Source organism: Molossus molossus, unplaced genomic scaffold, assembly GCF_014108415.1.
Source record: "Molossus molossus isolate mMolMol1 unplaced genomic scaffold, mMolMol1.p scaffold_m16_p_3, whole genome shotgun sequence".
Classification (NCBI taxonomy): Eukaryota; Metazoa; Chordata; class Mammalia; order Chiroptera; family Molossidae; genus Molossus; species Molossus molossus.
Window position 1 is genome coordinate 8,863,453 of NW_023425366.1, and position 18,377 is coordinate 8,881,829.

The window sequence follows — 18,377 nt, forward strand, 5'->3', positions numbered from 1 at the left end:
TGGACACGCCTCTTACGGTTCTCGTGGTGCCCATTTGTCCTTGGTCAGGTGTGCGTCTCTTTTGTACAAGCTCTTTTCAGAAACCAGGAAAATATAGCTGTGGAATACTTGGCTCGTTTGTGTACACACCACTCTCTTCACCATCAGGATGGTGTTTTCACCTGGTCAGTGGAGGCTCAGAGCGCCTGACAAGCCCATTTGTCATTTAGAGTTTCTGACCACTTGCGCCTGCTTGTTTTCTTTCCCTCAACTTTTTGAAATCTGCTTTTCTTCCAAGATCAGGATCCATTTCTATGTGTGTTCAGGATTCGGTCCTGGCCTGTTACAAATCTCCATTTTACCTTGTCACTTTCTCTCAGCGTTCCCATCCTTCTTACTGGGTCGGAGGTCCAGAATCATGGTTTCTCCCCGTTTCACTCTGAAAGGTAGAACTTGTCAGAAGGCAAGAGAGGGTTTATCAGCAGAATATGATGAACAGAAGGTGTTCGAATCATTGGCACTTCTCCTGATAGCACTGTCTTCTTTCTGAGCCGATTTTGTCATTTCTATAAAAATATGTCATCTACATCTTTAGTTTAGTGATTACATGGCCATTAGTGTGATATTCTTTCTTCTTGAAATCATTGTATTTTATTTATTTATTTTGTAAATCATCACCTGAGGATGTTTTTCCATTTATCTTCAGATAGAGACAGAAACATTGATGTGAGAGAGACACATTGATTGATTGGTTGCCTCCCTCACAATCCAGACCAGGGCCAGGGACTAAACCGCAACCAAAGTGTGTGCTCTTGACCGGAATTGAACCTGCAACTCATCTGTTGGGTCTTCCTGCCTTCCCATATAGACATCTAACACTGTATGCATTTGCGCCAAGCCCTGTTAGCTTTCACACCATCTCTCCTGTGTTTTTGTACCAATCTCATTTCTTAGCATGAAGCTTAAGAAGATACACACTTTTCTTGCTTCTTTGGATTAATGAAACATTTTGTTTTCTTCTTTGGATTTTGGGAAAGGATGCCTTGCATGATGACCTCCTGTTTCTGCAATGTTTTCTTCATCTTTTCTGTTCTCTGGCCTAAATTAGCATCCAGAGCACCTCTGCATCCAACTGTACCCTTTTCTATTATTTCTCATTGCCTTCCTCTTCCATTTTCCATCTTTAGCTTTAGCCAATTTGGGTTACTCGTTGTTTCTTATGATTCCAGACTTTTTTGCTGGTTGTTGTCTGCTTTTTAATTTCTTGGCAAAAGACGAATGTTCATTCTAAACCTTTTATATTTTATTTTATTTTGTTGTTAATCCTCACCTGAGGATATTTTTTCCATTGACTCTTTAGAGAGAGTGAAGGAAGGGAAGGGGGAAGGGGAGGGGAGAGAGAGAGAGAAAAGAAGGAAGGAAGGAAGGAAGGAAGGAAGGAAGGAAGGAAGGAAGGAAGGAAGGAAGGGAGGGAGGGAAGGAAGGAAGAAAAGAAAGGAAGGAAGGAAGAAAGAAAAGGAAGGAAGGAAGAAAGAAAAGGGAAGGAAGGAAGGAAGAGAGAGAGAAAGAGAAAGGAAGAAAGAAGCAAACAAACATCGGTCAGTTGCCTCCTGTACCCACCTCAGCTGAGACCGAACCCACAACCTAGGTATGTGCCCACACCAGGAATCGAACCCACAACTTTTTGGTGTATGGGATGATGCTCCAACCAACTGAGCCACCCAGCCCAGGGTATTGCAAGCCTTTCTGGAAGTAAAAATGACTCAGGGAAAAAGTGCAGTATGATTCCTCCTCCCCACAGCCCTCTGCAGCCGCAGTGAGTTTGCAGGTGTAGCTAATTCACTAGCAGCCCCCAGGGTCGGCCCATTTCTTCGGCTGTAACGGATTGAGGTCGTCACTAAAAATAAAAAAAATGAGGAACTTATTGCCTGGCAGCTCCTCTGTTCCTTTACCTGAGATATAAGTCGTGTTTGCCAAGTAAAAACAAAGACATTGTCACCCAAAGAGGAATTCTTATCTTTCTCTGAGTTTTATAATAAAAGTTTTCAGAATTATAAAGTAGGAAGAGTGCAGGGTAGAGAAACCTCCTTTGAACACAAAGTTCAAATCAATAATAAGTAACGTTTCCTAGCCTCTGTTTTCGCTAAGGACTGAAGACAAGTGCTAATTAGAGAAGCCTCAAGTGCCTGGCTTTTTGGATGAACCAGATGGTGTCACATGAAAACTGTGCCTAGTGCCAGGGAGAAGTCTGGGTGGTTCTTAGCTGCCTTCCTTCCGACTTGATCTTGTCTGAGGACACCTGCCCGTTGCTTTGCACCGGGGCCTCTTCTTTGTTCTTTATTCTCTGTTTCACCCCCTTGTGGTTCAAGAGGTGCATCTCTGCCATCATTTGTGGGCGCTCTGACGCACTTTTATTTTTACGTTTTCCTTAATGTGCATTTTATTCATTTTTTCTTTTCAGATTTGTTGGACTCTTACGTTATTGCCTGATCTCATTAGTCTCCCCCCTCCATCCCCACATGGGTGCGTTCTTACTGTTCTTTCTCGCGATCACGTAAAACCAGCGCAGAAGCCTCTACCCTTCAGAGACAGCTTTGGGTGCTCCTGGCTCTTCAGTTTGTAAAGGCTCTTTCTGCAGGTTGTCTGAAAACACGTTTATTTCCTTTTGGTTTGCACTTCAATTTTTGTTTCCTTCCTTTGCCATGAGGTCAGCTAAGCAACCCTGAGAAAGCGCTGATTTTTGTGCAGTTTTCCGCACTGTTGAGTGTTGCTGATGTTTGGACAGATGCTGCACCGTGGGGACCATCACACTAGGGGGCGAAGCATGCACCTGGCGGGGTTGAACCCGGTTCTCGCTTTTCATCAGAGTTTTTTTCACTGGGACATGTTTTTTCACTCTGTTTGTTATGAAAGTCGTGATGCATTTGCCTGCAGTGAAGAAAGTCGGTCTTAATTTGGTGGGGTTTTTTTGGTCAAAACTTTCTTTGGTGGAACCAGAAGAAAATAGTCATTGGATTCCGTCAACACTTTCCCTGGCATTTCTTGCCCCTGCTGAAGCGGAGAGGCAGGGAGACCCGTAATTCAAGCCCGAGAGCGAAGGCCCTGTGCTTGGGGAACAGCTTGGACGCGCAGAACCACTCCCTCCGGTATCTCCATGGAGGCCGAAGGGATTTCTGCGTTGATTCCAGAATGTTTGAGTGCTTTCCGAGTTGAGAAACCGCCGTTTTTCTTCGAGTCGTGATTTCCTGCTTCACACGTTCTTCTTGTATCTGTGTAACTAACTAAGGAATTTGTCCCATTTCCTCACTTAGGTACTTTCTAGTTTGGGAAATTACTTATTTGATGTCTTTGCATCTTCAAAAAAAAATAATGTTGTACATTTTCTTGATTATAAAAGTGGAAGGGAAACAAAAATAACTTGTACTATCACCTGGAGATAATACTTATTAGTATTTCCTTTCAGTGTTTGGTAGGTATAGAAATAATAATTTACATATAGGACCAAAGATCCTGTATGTAAATATTTATACAAAATTTTGCATTTCCATGAAATATTAAATTATGAGCTGTCATTGAATATTATGAGAGTATAATATTGATTCATGATGTGGCTGCACCAGACATATTTTACGTCGGTCCTGTCATTAACCATTTAGGTTGCTTCCAACTCCTTAATATTTTAACCAGTGCTGTGGTAAAGATTTTCACAAACAGTACGTCTTCACATGCATCCCAGGGTACTGCATTAATGTATAAATGGATTTTTAAAGTCACGAATGTCTTCGAAGGGTTGACTTGAGTAAGTGTAAAGACGGAAATGAGTCCTAATGGCCGGAAGGTCCACGGCCGGAGGCCCAGCTGCTCTGAAGCCCCACCTCCACCCCCTACCTGTCACCCGCGTGGGGAGGGAAGGCCACCACTTAGAGAGGGTCAGAGCATAGTGGTGGGGGTCCCCTCGCCCCCCCCCACTCGTTCTCAGATGAAAGTCAGTGTACATCTCATCCACCATTTCAGTTTATGTGCCCCATGTTTCCTGACCCTCCCTTGGAGTTTTCGTTTGATTTGGGTTGAGATCTTTGTGTTTACATCCGGTTCCTTCTCAGCCAGTGACAGCGGCGCCCAATAACCAACTGACTCTATTTTTTTTTTTTTAATTAAAAAAATTTTTTTCTTTATTGGTTTTTTAGAGATAGAGGAATGAACAGGGAGAGGAGGATAGAAACATCGATGAGAGAGAACATCTATTGGCCGCCTCCTGCATGCCCTCCACTGGGGATCGGGTCCACAACCTGGGCATGTGCCCTGACTGGGAATCGAACCGGCGACCTCTTGGTGCAGGGGTTGACGCTCAACCATTGAGCCACACCGGCCGGGCACTAAATGACTCTTGTGATCTCTAGTATTCTTTCATTGCTGGAGGAGTGTGAGTACAGCGGGGCCACATCACCTCCCAATCTTGTGGAGAGTTCAGTTATTAGCTTAGGAGACCAGCTGAGCACCACTCTCTGTTGCCAGGCAGTTTGTTTAGGGAAACACTTTTTGCTTTGGGTGTGCTGTCTATGCAGAGAAGCTTCAAATCTTCAAGATGATCTTTTTTTCCTTGGCACCAGAAAGACAATTCTTTGACCAGAACAACATTGACCATAGTTTTTCTTAATCCTTGTTATTCTGATTTTTTTTGCGTAGATGTAAAAAGCAAAACAAAATATTTTTCTTTTTTTAAAAAAAACTCTAAAATAGCTGGCTTACTTGTGGCATTTCATATTGTTGTGAAATGTCCTTTTACTCTGTGAGCCGCTTTAATTCTAATTACATTGCCTATTTCCAGTTGTTAGGTAATATTTGCTTTTTGAAATTTTCATATTGAAATCAATGATCTGTCTTTAAGTAAAATTATTCCAGCAGTCGCATTTTGATCAGATCCTAGGAAGCTAACAAGAATAATTAAAAGCTGTTATAAATAGCATTTGTATCTATATTTGTAAAGCTCTTCAGTAGACCTAGCAGATGTTAGTACAGATTTTTATCTTTGATATGATAAATTTCTCGTTAATTTTGAAAATCTGGTCTTACGGGATGTTCTTCCCGGTGTGCGCAATTGGACTGCAGTTTGTGACTGTTCAAGTGCTGTACTGACAGACTATTGGCCAGATTGTAACCGAGCCTGTTTTAGGCAAAGACTAAGTTCTAGAGCTTTGTGTTCTGTGTTTTATGCTCAGACACATGTATTTGAATTTTTTCTTTTTTGTGGGTCCAGAAAGTATATAAATTACTCTCTCTCTCTTTTATATGCAAGATGGCCCAAAGTAGGTTTGCAGTTGTTTGTACAGAGAATAATACAATAATAAATAAATAATAATATAAGAATAGACTCTGAGTTTTGCCTACTCACAACTGTAAGCCTACTTTTGCACCCCACCCGTGTGTGTGTGTGTGTGTGTGTGTGTGTTTATTACATTGTGTATGTAACCTAAGTTAGAAGTGAAGATGTATATACTTCATTTTTTAAATAAAAAGTGTTCAGTTTAAGCTTTCACTATTTAATTAAAAATTCTTCTTCTCTTTGTATAGGTTGAAGAAATTGTGGACGTTGGATCATTTGCCCCAGAAGACATCCATATTCCTCAGATTTATGTACATCGCCTTATCAAGGGGGAAAAATATGAGAAAAGAATTGAGGTAGTTACCTAACTTCCTTGTCAGAATTGATGGATGTGATGATCAGAGAGCTGCCCCTGGGGCCATTCCAGATCAGAGGGAATTAGAGCTGAACAGGAAGCCTTGCTTGGATGTTAGCAGGAGCTTTTCTTGTGTCCATCATGAAGGGTCATGATCATCTGTGTTGTCCAGCCCAACAGTGCCTTGTGGTCCTGTAGGCAGTTTCCAGGCGTCTGTAACTGTCCTGATTTGGGATGCATTGTTTTGCACCTACCCTGTTCTGTAGGGTAGAGAAGGATAATTGGGTCTCTGTTGGCTTTACCTCTACTGGACTCTTAATGTTTGATTGTTCAGAATGTCTAGCTTGAAGTTGCTTTACACTTTATACAGTCGGGAAAGAACACCACTTCCCATTAGTGCTAGATATTAGGCTTTAGACAGCTGGTGGGTATGAGACTGTGGCAAGGAGTGGCTTCCAGGATCATTGGAGGTATTTTGGGTATACTCAGAACTTGAAGAATGACCATCTGGGCCACAATTGATACCAGATTCGGATGTGTCTGGGGATCAGCAACAGCAGTATCTGGGAATCAGAGATTCCTGTACCCTGTGGGCATCAAACAGAAAGATATTCTGCAATCCAAAACTGATGTCAGCCAGCTAGAAAGAAATGATGGGATGTTTGCAACAGGAAGCAGAGTCTGCATGGAGGAGATTTAGCACTGGAAATACTTTCCTGGCTGATCCCTGTAATGCATTTAGAGCAAAACCAGCCTAGACTCTGCAGGTGGAAATAGGCAATTGAGAGCAACCGCACCTGGTGAGCACATTCTGACAGCCCTGCAAGAACAGTCCCAAGGTCTGGTATTCCTTGTCCTTCATTCTGGCTCAGCCCAAGCACCCGAGAGACAGCAGTCGCAGGAGGCTGCAGAGGAGGCAGTAGCAGCAGTCATTGTGGCAGGAACGGGGATGGTTTGCTTCAAAGAGACAGAGCAAGTATATCTTCCTCTTCAAGTAAATCTGCCCTCTTTCACTTGCTTTCTAAAGAAAGATTTCTGCCCTGGCCGGGTGGTTCAGTTGGTTGGAGTGTCATCCAGTATACTGAAAGGTTGTAGGATCGATTCCCAGTCTGGGTGCATACGAGAGGCAAGCAATCAATGTTTCTCTCTCACATTGATGTTTCTCTCTCTCCCTACCTCTCTCTCTAAAGTAAATCAATAAGTATGTCCTTGGGTGAGGATTAAAAAAAAAAGGAGTTATTTATTTCTGGTTATTCTTTTTGTTTTAACCCATCAATAATAACTTTATTTATTTATTTATTTTGCTAAGTGGATTTTATTTATTTTTAAAAATTTATTTTTGTTACAGATATTTCTCCTTTTTTCCCCATTGACACCCTTCTCCCTATGCCCCCACCCTGTCCCTAGCTTTGTTGTCCATGTCCATTGGTTATGCATACATGCATATAAGTTCTGTGGTTCATCTCTTCCCTCCGCCCCCTACCTCCTCTTCTGAGGGTTGTCAGTCTATACCCTACTTCCACGTCTCTGGGTCAACCCTGTTCCTCAGAATGTTATGTTCATTATATTACACAAATAAGTGAGATCATGTGATATTTGTCTTTCTCTGCTTGGCTTGTTTTGCTCAGGATAATACTCTCTAGGTCCCTCCATGTCGTTTCAAAGGATAAGAGATCTTTCTTTCTTACAGCTGCATAGTATTCCACTGTGTATATGTACCACCGCTTTTTTTTTTTTTTTTTTTTATCCTCACCCGAGGACATTTTTCCATTTTTTTGTTCAGATAGAGCGGGAGGGAGAGAGAGAAAGAGAGAGAGAGAGAAACATCGATGTGAAGGGACACATCGAGTGGCTGCCACCCACACGACCAACCAGGGCCGGGGACAAACTGCAACCGAGGTACGTGCCCTTAGCGGGAACCGAACCCGGGTCTCTCTGTACCGCAGGCCGACGCTCCAACCGCTGAGCCAAACCGGCCAGGGCAGTACCACCGCTTTTTTATCTATTTGCCTACTGATGGACACTTGGACTGTTTCCAGATTTTGGCTATCGTAAATAGTGCTGCTACGAACATGCATTATGCTCAATTAATATTTGACAAAGGTGGCAAGAGCATACAATGGAGTAGAGACAGCCTCTTTAATAAATGGTGTTGGGAAAATTGGACAGCGACATGCAAAAAAACTGAAACTAGACCATCAACTTACACTATACACAAGAATAAATTCAAAATGGATAAAAGACTTAAATGTGACTTGTGAATCCATAAAAATTCTAGAAGAAAATGTAGGCAACAAAATTTCAGACATCAGATGCAGCAGAATTTTCACTGATACATCACCTAAGGCAACAGAAACAAAGGAAAAAATGAACACATGGGACTACATCAAACTCAAAACTTCTGCACAGCAAAAAACAACCATCATAATGGAAAGGGCCACTGTATGGGAGAACATCAATGCTAATGATACATCAGAATAGGGGTTAATTTCCAAAATATATAGAGTGCTCATACAACTCAACAAAAGGAAGACAAAGAACCCAATTAAAAAATGGGCAGAGGAACTAAATAGACACCTCTCCAAACAGGACATACAAATGGCCGAGAGACATATGAAGAAATGCTCAACATCACTAATCATTAGAGAGATGCAAATTAAAACAACAATGAGGTATCACCTCACACCTGTCAGAATGGCTGCCATCAACAAATGGTCAAACAACAAGTGTTGGCGAGGGTGTGGAGAAAAGGGGGACTCTAGTACACTGCTGGTGGGAATGCAGATTGGTGCAGCCACTATGGAAAACAATATGGTGTTACCGCAAAAAATTAAAAATTGAACTGCCATTTGACTCAGTGATCCCACTTGTAGGAATATACCCTAAGAAGCCTGAAACACCAATCAGAAAGAATATATGTACCCCCATGTTCTTTTTTCTTTTTCTTTTTAACGCTTTTGTATTGCAGATTTGTCTCATAGTAATAGTGGGAGAGAATTAAATTTTTTTCTGGTAGAGTTTTGTACCTTAGTGTGTACCTCAACCATGAATAATTTATTTCTGTTTATTTTAAAGCGTTTATCCACGCGGAAGGAGGGAGATGTGAAAGCCAAACCTGGGAAGGCTGGAGATAATGTGAGGGAACGCATCATCAGGCGGGCAGCTCTGGAATTCCAGGATGGCATGTATGGTATCCTTTGTTTCCTGCTGGGCGGAGACACAGGCCGCGCTCTCTCCATGTTCATCCCGCTGCCTGGCCCGCTGCGTGGTGATTCTTGTATTGGCCTTTCTAACTTTTAGAGCAGTTGATCAGTTTTTACAAAATGTGGTATATATAACTTACAGATATTAAAATATATGAAATTGGCCTGGCTGGGTAGCTCAGTTGGTTAGAGTGTCGTCTTGATACGCCAAGGTTGGGGGTTTGATCCCTAGTCAGGGCACAAGCAAGAAGCAACCAATGAATGCTTAAAGTGGAACACCAAATCTATATTTCTCTCTCTCTCTCTCCCTCCCTTCCTCCATCCTTCCGTCCCTCCCTCCCTCCCTTCTTCTCTTTCTCTCTAAAATCAATCAACAAAAAAACTTTTAAAAGGATATATGAAATTTGAATTATATGGTCTGTTTGGCCTTCTTGGAACAAAAAGGTGACCAAAAATTTGTTTAGCTATTTTCCCATCTACAGTAAATTTCAGTACAGTTTGGTATTTGACTAAATGTTATTGGGACTCGAGATTACCCAAGATGAGGTTTTCATTTCTCACAAGCACTAGTTATAACCAGTGCTCTTTACTTTCTATATATTCTGACATTTGCATACTCATTGAAACATAAGATCCAACTTTTTTTATTTTATTTTATTTTATTTTTCAACTACATTTTACACTCAGTATTATTTGAATTAGTTTCAGGTGTACAGCATAGTGGTTAGACAATCATACTCTTTATAAAAGTGTTCCCCTCTGATATTTCCTGTGCCCGCCTGGTGCCATACATAGTGATTCCAGTGTTATTGGCTGTATTTCCCATGCTGTACTTCACATCCCCGGGACTGGGCTGTAACTATCTATTTGAGCTCCCTAATCCCTTTGCCTTTTTCACCCCACCCCAAACCCCTCCCTCAGGCACCATCGGTCTGCTCTCTGTGGCTGTACATCGGTTTCTGTCCTGTGTTCATTTATTTTGTTCTTTAGATGTCACATGTAAGTGACTCATGGTATTTGTCTTTCCCTGCAAGACCCAACTTCTAAACAACCCTTTGTCTCCTGTCAAAGATCTCCTGAGTGGACTCTTTTATGTTAATGTTTTGTAAGGGTATTTAGTAAATGATTCAACTTCTGCTTTAAATACATTCTCAAAAGGAAGTAGGAGGAGATAGCTGAGTGGATTTTGACTGAATCTAAACAACGTTTGCCACTCTGCAGTGGAAGTGGACAGGACAGTCAGCGGTTCTAGGCCGCATAGTTCTCTTTTCCCCCCCTTTTAAAATTAAGTTTATTGGGGTGACACTGCTTAATAAAATTTTACAGGCTTCAAGGGTGCAGGTCTATAGTACATTGCATTATGTGTTTACCACCCAAGGTCCAATCTCCTTCCGTCGCCATATATTTGACCCCTTTACTACCCACCTCTCCATTGCCTCTGATAACCACCTTACTGTTGTCTGTGTCTGCGAGTTTTTGTCTGTGTCTCTCTGATCTGGTCAGACTGCGTGTGTTGAGAGGCAAGACTGAACCCACACCGTTTGCATACGAGTCAGGGTTGACTGTTTTGATGTCTAAGGAAGGAGATTCAGCACCCCCAGTTAGCTTCTTGGTGCCTAACCCAGCTACTTTTTACACGGTCTCAGTTGTCTTCACTGAAGCTTAGCCCCCAACACCCCTTTATGTTTTAGGGAAGACTCGGCTACCAGTGGATGTTATCACAGTGACCCAAAGGAGTCAGAACACTTTTTTGTAGACATTTTGGTATTACCAGAAAAGTTTTTTAAAATCTAGAAATGATAGCCCTCTTTAAGAATCTGAAATCATCCTTTTTCTAGTTGGAGTTCTGAAAAAGTAAAAATTGCTTTTAAACAAAGATCAAGCCACGTGTCATAATCTATCAGTCACAAGTGAGAGTGCATCAGTCCACGCTGGCCGAACACACTGATGAAAGTACAGTGTGTCTTACACCAAAGTGACCTCTTGGCCGGTCTTCGAGGCTTTGTTCTGTTTATGGAAAAGCATGTTAGTGTTATTAAAAAAGCTGTGACTAATTAGTCATTTTCTTTTTTAAAATAATTACAAAATAGTGCCTAGAGGGTGACTGGAGAATGTTCAGTAGTTACATCCAGAGCAAGTACCTTTAAATATTTTTTTTTAAATTAATTTTAGAGAGAGAGGAAGGGAGAGGGAGAGAGAGAGGTAGAACATTGATGAGAGAGAACATCGATTGGCTGCCTCCTGCATGCCCCCCACTGGGGATCGGGCCCACAACCTGGGCATGTGCCCTGATTGGGAATTGAACCAGTGACCTCTTGGTGCAGGGTCAATGCTCAGCCTGTGAGCCACACTGGCCAGGCCAGAGGAAGTCCCTTTAAAGAAGGCTTCTCTTCAGCCCTGGCTAGTTTGGCTCAGCAGTTAGAGCATTGGCCCGTGGATTGGAGAGTCCTGGGTTCGGTTCCCGCCAGGGGTGCGTACCTCGGTTGCGTTTTGTCCCAGTCCTGGTTGGGGTCATGTGGGTGGCAACCACTCGATGTCTCTCTCTCTCCCTCCCTCTCTCCCTATCTGAAGATAAATGCAAAAAAAAAAAAAAAAAAAAATTTAAAGAAGGCTTCTCATCAGGTTTATACGTGGAAGATTTATGGCACGGTCTCTACCTTTTGTGCATTCTACCTTAACATCTCTTCCAGCTAATTTGGGCATAGGAATCCCACTTCTGGCCAGCAACTTTATCAGCCCAAATATGACTATTCATCTGCAAAGTGAAAATGGAATCCTGGGTTTGGTAAGACAGAAATTAAAGTTTCACTTGTGCAGCGGGTGGCGAATGTGATATTCCGTATAGTGAGATCTGCTTATGACTGAGAGTTGTTAGCTCAAGTTCCCAGCCTTACTTTTCTGTCTGTTCATCATCACAATAAAATACTTAACTTTCCCATCAAATGGCAGTCATTGTGAGTATGGCACGTCATGTTTTCTGCTGTAGATGTAGTTTCCTGACCAGGTAAGCTTTCTGACTGCTCCTTGTCTATCAGGTAAGGGGCTCCCATCTCCCCGATTCCTGCCCCAGGCAGACCTCCCAGTTTCCTGTATGTTTAACTATATCGAACTCTTATGTAGCTGGACAAGGATGAAGGTCATTAACAATTCTCTGTGAAATAAAATTCAGGGCGGCTCTGAATGAAACCGGAAAAGTAAGGCTTTCGCTTGGGGCAGGGACATTTCTGACAGTTGATGCATTAAAAAAAATCTTAGCAGTTCTTCTCATTTAATTATCATCTGAAGGCCCTGTTGTCCAAAAGGGTAGATTTTCCTTTTCCTCAAAATTAACCTTCTAGATGAGCTCAGTATTCCCATAGAATTTGGCCACGGTTTTTCTTCAATATTATAATGAAAGTAAGAAGTACTTTTGCTTCCCGGATGACATTTTAAATTTAATTATTAACTGTGGCAGAGATTATTTATAGTTTTCCAATTTATAATATTTCTAATCTTTATTGTTCCCCAGTGTATCGTAACTGTTAGTGCAATAAAAATTTTACATATAGAAAATGTATATCTGGTATTTAAAGTGTAAATAATTGTAGGCGTAGAATCGATACCGATTGATTGAGGCAGTAGTCATGACTGTTTTCAAAAATGAAGGTGAGACATTTATTCGTGCACCCCTAAGGTGACAGCTGGGACTGCTTCTCTTTGGGGAGGCTTGTGGCGTGAGCTGGTATTGATTTCGTGGGCCTCATACGGCCCGTGAGCCAGACGTTCCCCACCCCTGATATAGAGTAATCAGTTCCCTCACTTGGAAGATCAGGGAAATAAGTTTATGAGAATTACGCATGGTCAATATTATTATTATTTTTTTTTATACTCACCCGAGGACATTTTTCCATTTATTGCACAGACAGAGTGGGAGGGAGAGAGAGGAAGAGAGAGAGAGAGAGAGAGAGAGAAACATCGACGTGAAGGGACACATCGAATGGTTGCCACCCGCACGACCAACCAGGGCCGGGGACAAACTGCAACCAAGGTACATGCCCTTAGCGGGAACCGAACCCGGGTCTCTCCGGACCGCAGGTTGACGCTCTAACCGCTGAGCTAAACCGGCCAGGGCCGCATGGTCAATATTTAAAGGAAAATTTACACAGGTCTAAGCATTAGTTACCACTTCATTTTACTTGGTCCCTTAGAAATATCTGTTAAAACGTTACAGCCAATATATCCTCATTCTTAGCTCTATCTTATGCCTTTTTCATTTTTTCTTTTATCTTTTCCTCCCTTTTTGATATGTTACTAAACTCCTTCCCCATTCAAGTAATTAGAGATGTTTTATAAAAGTACATATAAAATATAAAAAAAACTTACTGAGAATAAGTGGGCAAAGGAAAAACAAAGGTAGCAAAACTTAGATGTTGTGAGAGAGAAAGTCAGAACCCCAAATTCAAGCCTTTGGCTTCTGCATCCCAACAAGCTGAAACGTTGCCTCTCCGGTCCTTCTAGCCAATAACGCGGCGATTTTGTTTATATCTGATACCCAGAGGAAGGTTTAGGAAAAACATGGCTGCATAGTAGGTAGTCAGTAGTTACTTTTATTTTACTGACATATTTCTTTCTTTTTTTTTAATCCTCACCCGAGGACATTTTTTGTTCAGATAGAGCGGGAGGGAGAGAGAGAGGAAGAGAGAGAGAGAAACATCGATGTGAAGGGACACATCGAGTGCCTGCCACCCGCACGACCAACCAGGGCCGGGGACAAACTGCAACCGAGGTACGTGCCCTTAGCGGGAACCGAACCCTGGTCTCTCTGTACCGCAGGCCGACGCTCCAACCGCTGAGCCAAACCGGCCAGGGCATGTTTTACTGACATATTTCTAATAACTTAACATCGTTTTCGAACTTTGGTAATTTTTAGAAAATACTGTTCGTTTACCCAGTCACAAGTATTAGTGCCGAAGAGACCAATCTCTATGAGAAACAGGGCCCTGCACACATCAGAGTTATTTTCTGAAGCTGCAGCTCAAGCCTTTGGATGATGATGTCCTAGAGCGTCCAGAGACGTCCCTGATGTTGCAGTGTTGGTGTGCAGTTCGGTGAGAACCTTCTTTTGCTGGTGGACGTTGACTCGTTTGCTTCCTTTCACAGGGTCCGTATCCATTCGAAAGTGAAGTTGACGCGGATCTAATCAATGCAGGTAAACGTTTAGTTCTGTGCCAGCACTAGGAAGGCGTTGGGTTTGCTGCTTTGTCATTTCTTCGAGAGGACTCACTGTCGTGTTCGCTGGGGGGGAGATGAGCCTGGTCAGAGGTCTCTCCTTGGGGCAGACTAAGATAAGGCAAATCCCAGGGGAGCGCACGTCAGGCCAGCCTGGGTGGCTCATGGGTCAGGGTCTTGGCTGGAGGTGGGGTGGTGAGGAGACGAAGGGAGGACAACTATCAGGTGTGGAGAGGTTTGGGGAAACCAGGAAAGGGTGGGAAGACGCCACAGGGAGCTCCTGTCACCCCTCCAGGCCTCTTGGCCGCTGTCGGGGAGGGTCTGTGGCCTGTGGTAGAAGAGCACAGCCGTGTCGTGTCGCTGCACCTGGGCTCCTGCCTGGGGCTCCTGCCTGGGGCTCCTGCCTGGGGCTCCTGCCCGGGGCTCCTGCCTGGGGCTCCTGCCTGAGCTGCGCTTTGGTCAAGCCCAGGTTGAAGTAGGTCTTCATTCGCAGGATGAGACGGGTGCGGGTATGGCCCATAATGGCAAGAAAAGATCTGGTGGCCCCAGGGTTTCAGTTGTAGGAGCTGCTTACTGTCTGCCAGTCGTCGTCAGAGTCAGAGAGCATCCTTCAAAGGTGCAAGGGGGCTGAAGGGTGTGTCTGCCACCAAGTATGACCTGGTGATAGGAGTAATAAAGAGTTTCTTAGCACTGGGGCTCTAGTCTTGTCACATCCTTGTTCCCACTCAGATGCTCTACCTTTTACTTAGCTTTTTATTTGACTAGAACACAGTCACAGGTGTTAGCAGCCTGGAGGGGGGAACAGGTCACACTGCCCATGTTTGAGGAGCCACGGCCACTGGGTTGAGGTCGAAGGTCATCCTGAGGGTGGGGCTACCCAGCAGTAGCTAAGTTTCAGACATTCTTTCAGTCCGTTCACTCTACCCCTGAACAAGTAATCTTCTTTCGCCACATTCAGAAACTGTGTGCCCATCTCACAAGAGAAGGAGTCTGAGCTGAACTTCAAGGCCAGCTGCCAAGTAGGATTGATATTTGATACTTAGAATTTTTGGAAGTAAAACAGCTTCTGGTGGAATAGTTGAATTAGTTAATGTGACTCAACTCAGAAAGGCCCACTGTGACAAAGCAGTGACATTTAGCCAAGGCTGTAATTTCACCGTACTGTACCCTTCAGCAAGAGCTCATTGATCTGTGAAAATATTTGTTGCTTGGTTTAATTAATTTATGATGTGAGTGAGCTTTTTTTTTTTTTTTTTTTCAAAATGAATAACTCCATTTTCTAAACTTCAGGCTTTCCTTGCAAAAATAGTTCATCTTTTCAGTGACATTGTTGGATGGTAGGCGTTTCTGATTGAGTTTAAAAGTAGCTCCACCCCAGCGAAGTCACCAGTTTTATATTTCAACTTCTGAAATGTCAGGTGTAGTCTTAAACCACTTTGTAAAACAGGAATTCAGTGCTTTTGGGAACCCAAGTTGCAGATCAGTTTAATAATATTCTAACTCTCTCATCAAAGTCCTCTTTGGGCTTTATGATGCTTTAATTTTGGAGCTGTCCTAATTGAGCTAGAAAATCCAGAATATACGTCGACCATTTCCCCAACACCGCAAATTTGGAAATTACCTGAGATCAGCTTATTGTTTGTGTTCATTTGAAATTATTATTTTTTTTATGCAAGTCCCTTGAAATGAATACAGTTACGTTTCTGGATAAAATCAATGTATTAAATTTAAAAAAATAATAGAACTAAATCTAAGGATCCTTTTTATCTAAATAATAATCTCATATGACTATGTAAAAATGAATCACCATTTTCATAGCACTGTAGTTTACAGCGTACGTTTTTACACGTATATCATTTGAGCCTCAGGTGAAACCTTGTTATACAGATTGGGTACCTGAGCCCAGAAAAGTGAAATGAGGTGCCCAAGGTCACAGTGCTAGGGACTGGACACATTCTTCTACTCCTGGCTTCCGACTTTTGTTTGCTATACATTGAGCCACTCCCTCTGCAAAGCCGAGTTTTACAAAGGTGCCAAAGGCAGTGCTTAGAACATTCCGGAGGCCTTGGGACCAGCTGCCGTGCCCCAGTGTAATCCAGTCATTTCTATGTCTCACGTATGTATTAGCTTTCAGATTAATATGCATTTTGCATTCTTTTCTATTTTTTAATATTGTTTTCTTATTTTAGCCTACAAATCATATATAAATTACTTACCTTTGGTTAAACCTGCGTTAGGAAAAAACCACCCTGTTCATCTTCTGGCTACAAATATCCCTGGCCCCTGCCTTGCACCTCAGTGGGCAAAAAGAGGTGACATTGAGGACATCTGACAATGTCTGGAGACAGTTTTGATTGTCATGCCTGGGGAGTGTTATTGGTATCCAGTGGCAGAGGGCAGGATGCTGCTTAACAGCCTACAAGAACCAGAAGCCCCTGCGATGAGTCGTCCAGTCCAACGTGTGCATAGCGCCGAGGGGGAGGAACCTGTTCTGTAGGGCTTGCGCCACATCTGGAGTCTCTCGGCCTACTGACAAACGGACAAGAAGTACAGCGTTCAGGATCTATCGGATGGTTGCAGCTGACCCCTCCAGCTTGATCTTTCACTGTGCTCTACCAGGGTGCCTGAGTCCCCCAGTCTGGACTCTTGGGTCCCCTCTGATCGTGACTGTTGTGACTTACGCCTTCCTTCCTCCATCCCTCAGTTCTTCCTGTGCCCTTCACCAGTTTTTTTTTTTTTTTCTCTGTCTTCTTCCTTTTTCTTCCCCAGCTCCTCATTGGATTGGTTATTTCCAATTGAACTGCCCTACACCTGTCCTTCAAGTCCCAGTTCATTTTCCTCTCCAAATCCTTCTGCGCTCATTTTGATCACCCATCTCTCCTGCTGGACACGATACTCCTTTTGCTAAGGGCCGTGGTTTTTGAAGAAGTGTGTGTCCCAGACCCGCAGTGTCAGCCCCGCCATCACCCGGGCCTCGTTGGCCAGGGAGGTTCTGAGGCCCCTCCGCAGCCCGGGAATGACGGGCTCTGGGGCTGAGCTCTGCAGTTCGCGTGTTTGTCAGCCCGCCATGTGTTTGGTGGGTGAGGAGGTTGAGAACCACTGGTGCAGGGCGTCTGTGTTCGTAACACGTTTCAAGACACACACACGTTTGCTCGGTCCTGAGCGAATGACATGTTAAATCGTGAGCCAGCAGGTCATGTAGCTCATGAACTTGAGAAACTCTGTTCCCAAATATCATGAAGGGATCTAGACCAGCGGTTCTCAACCTGTGGGTCGCGACCCCTTTGGGGGTCGAACGACCCTTTCACAGGGGTCGTCTAAGACCATCAGAAAACACATATTTCCGATGGCGATTCATAACAGTAGCAAAATTACAGTTATGAAGTAGCAACGAAAATGATTTTATGGTTGGGGGTCACCACCACATGAGGAACTGTATTGAAGGGTCACGGCGTTAGGAAGGCTGAGAACCACTGGACTAGACTTTTATACATGGAAAGGTTGGAGGAGACAGAATCAATAGCCAAATAAGGAGGTCCTTTTTCTTTATGATATTGATTGGATCATTAGTTACAGTTATTTCTTGATCCCGCTCGGACAGTGTATTTAAAAAGCATGGATTCAACTTTAGGATATCTGTTTTTGTTTAGATATTGGAGGTTTAAAATGCTGAAAATTAACTTTGCTTCTGAAGAACGCACGTAAGAGGGCGGAAGGTATCAGCAGCGGCCTGGCGGCGCTCTTCGTGAGAGTCCTTTCTGGCTCTTAGAGAAGACTGCTCCGTAAATCCCACGGGCCGCTGAAGGTCCGAGTCGACCTCAGTGTCCGTACAGTGGTGAATAACACCTTCTGTGCACAGTCAGCCCGAGGACATTGCCATTTGGAAGTCATTGTGCCTTAACACGCAGAGAACAAAGGGACTGAGACTTTTATGTTTCTCTGTCCAGTGGTCCTACAGAATATTCCTTCTTGCCTCCACCTCGCAGGACTGGTGAGGAATGGAATTTGTGTCGGTTCAAGGCTCAGCTGTGTTACGCCTGTTCTAAAGCCTGGAGTCCACAGGTGCCCTAACCCACTATAAAAGTCAGTTGCTTGGTCCTGTGGCGTTTATTCCTTGACAGGCGACAGCATCGTTTGGGGCGAGGAATAACAAAAGCGAATGTTTGCGGAGTCCTTTCTTAGCCAGGCACTAGTCTAAGGACCTCACGCATCGTCTCCTTTCATCCTGCACCTCGGATGTGCTGTCTAAAAGCTCCTACTAATCACACCAGAAAGTATTTTCTAAAGCTTTTCAGCTTTATGGTACTTT

At 43.4% G+C, this 18,377-nt stretch overlaps 1 protein-coding gene across 2 annotated transcripts in view; it reads left to right on the forward strand.

The window, feature by feature from the left end:
• The window catches only part of OXCT1 (3-oxoacid CoA-transferase 1), a 136,201-nt gene that overhangs the window by 54,953 nt on the left and 62,871 nt on the right, over positions 1-18,377 (forward strand). For both annotated transcript variants that reach the window (XM_036279337.1, XM_036279338.1), the window contains 4 exons: positions 5,551-5,658; positions 8,733-8,847; positions 11,551-11,645; positions 14,000-14,048. In XM_036279337.1, coding sequence (XP_036135230.1) covers positions 5,551-5,658; positions 8,733-8,847; positions 11,551-11,645; positions 14,000-14,048 — 367 coding nt within the window. The remainder of the gene's footprint in view (positions 1-5,550; positions 5,659-8,732; positions 8,848-11,550; positions 11,646-13,999; positions 14,049-18,377) is intronic.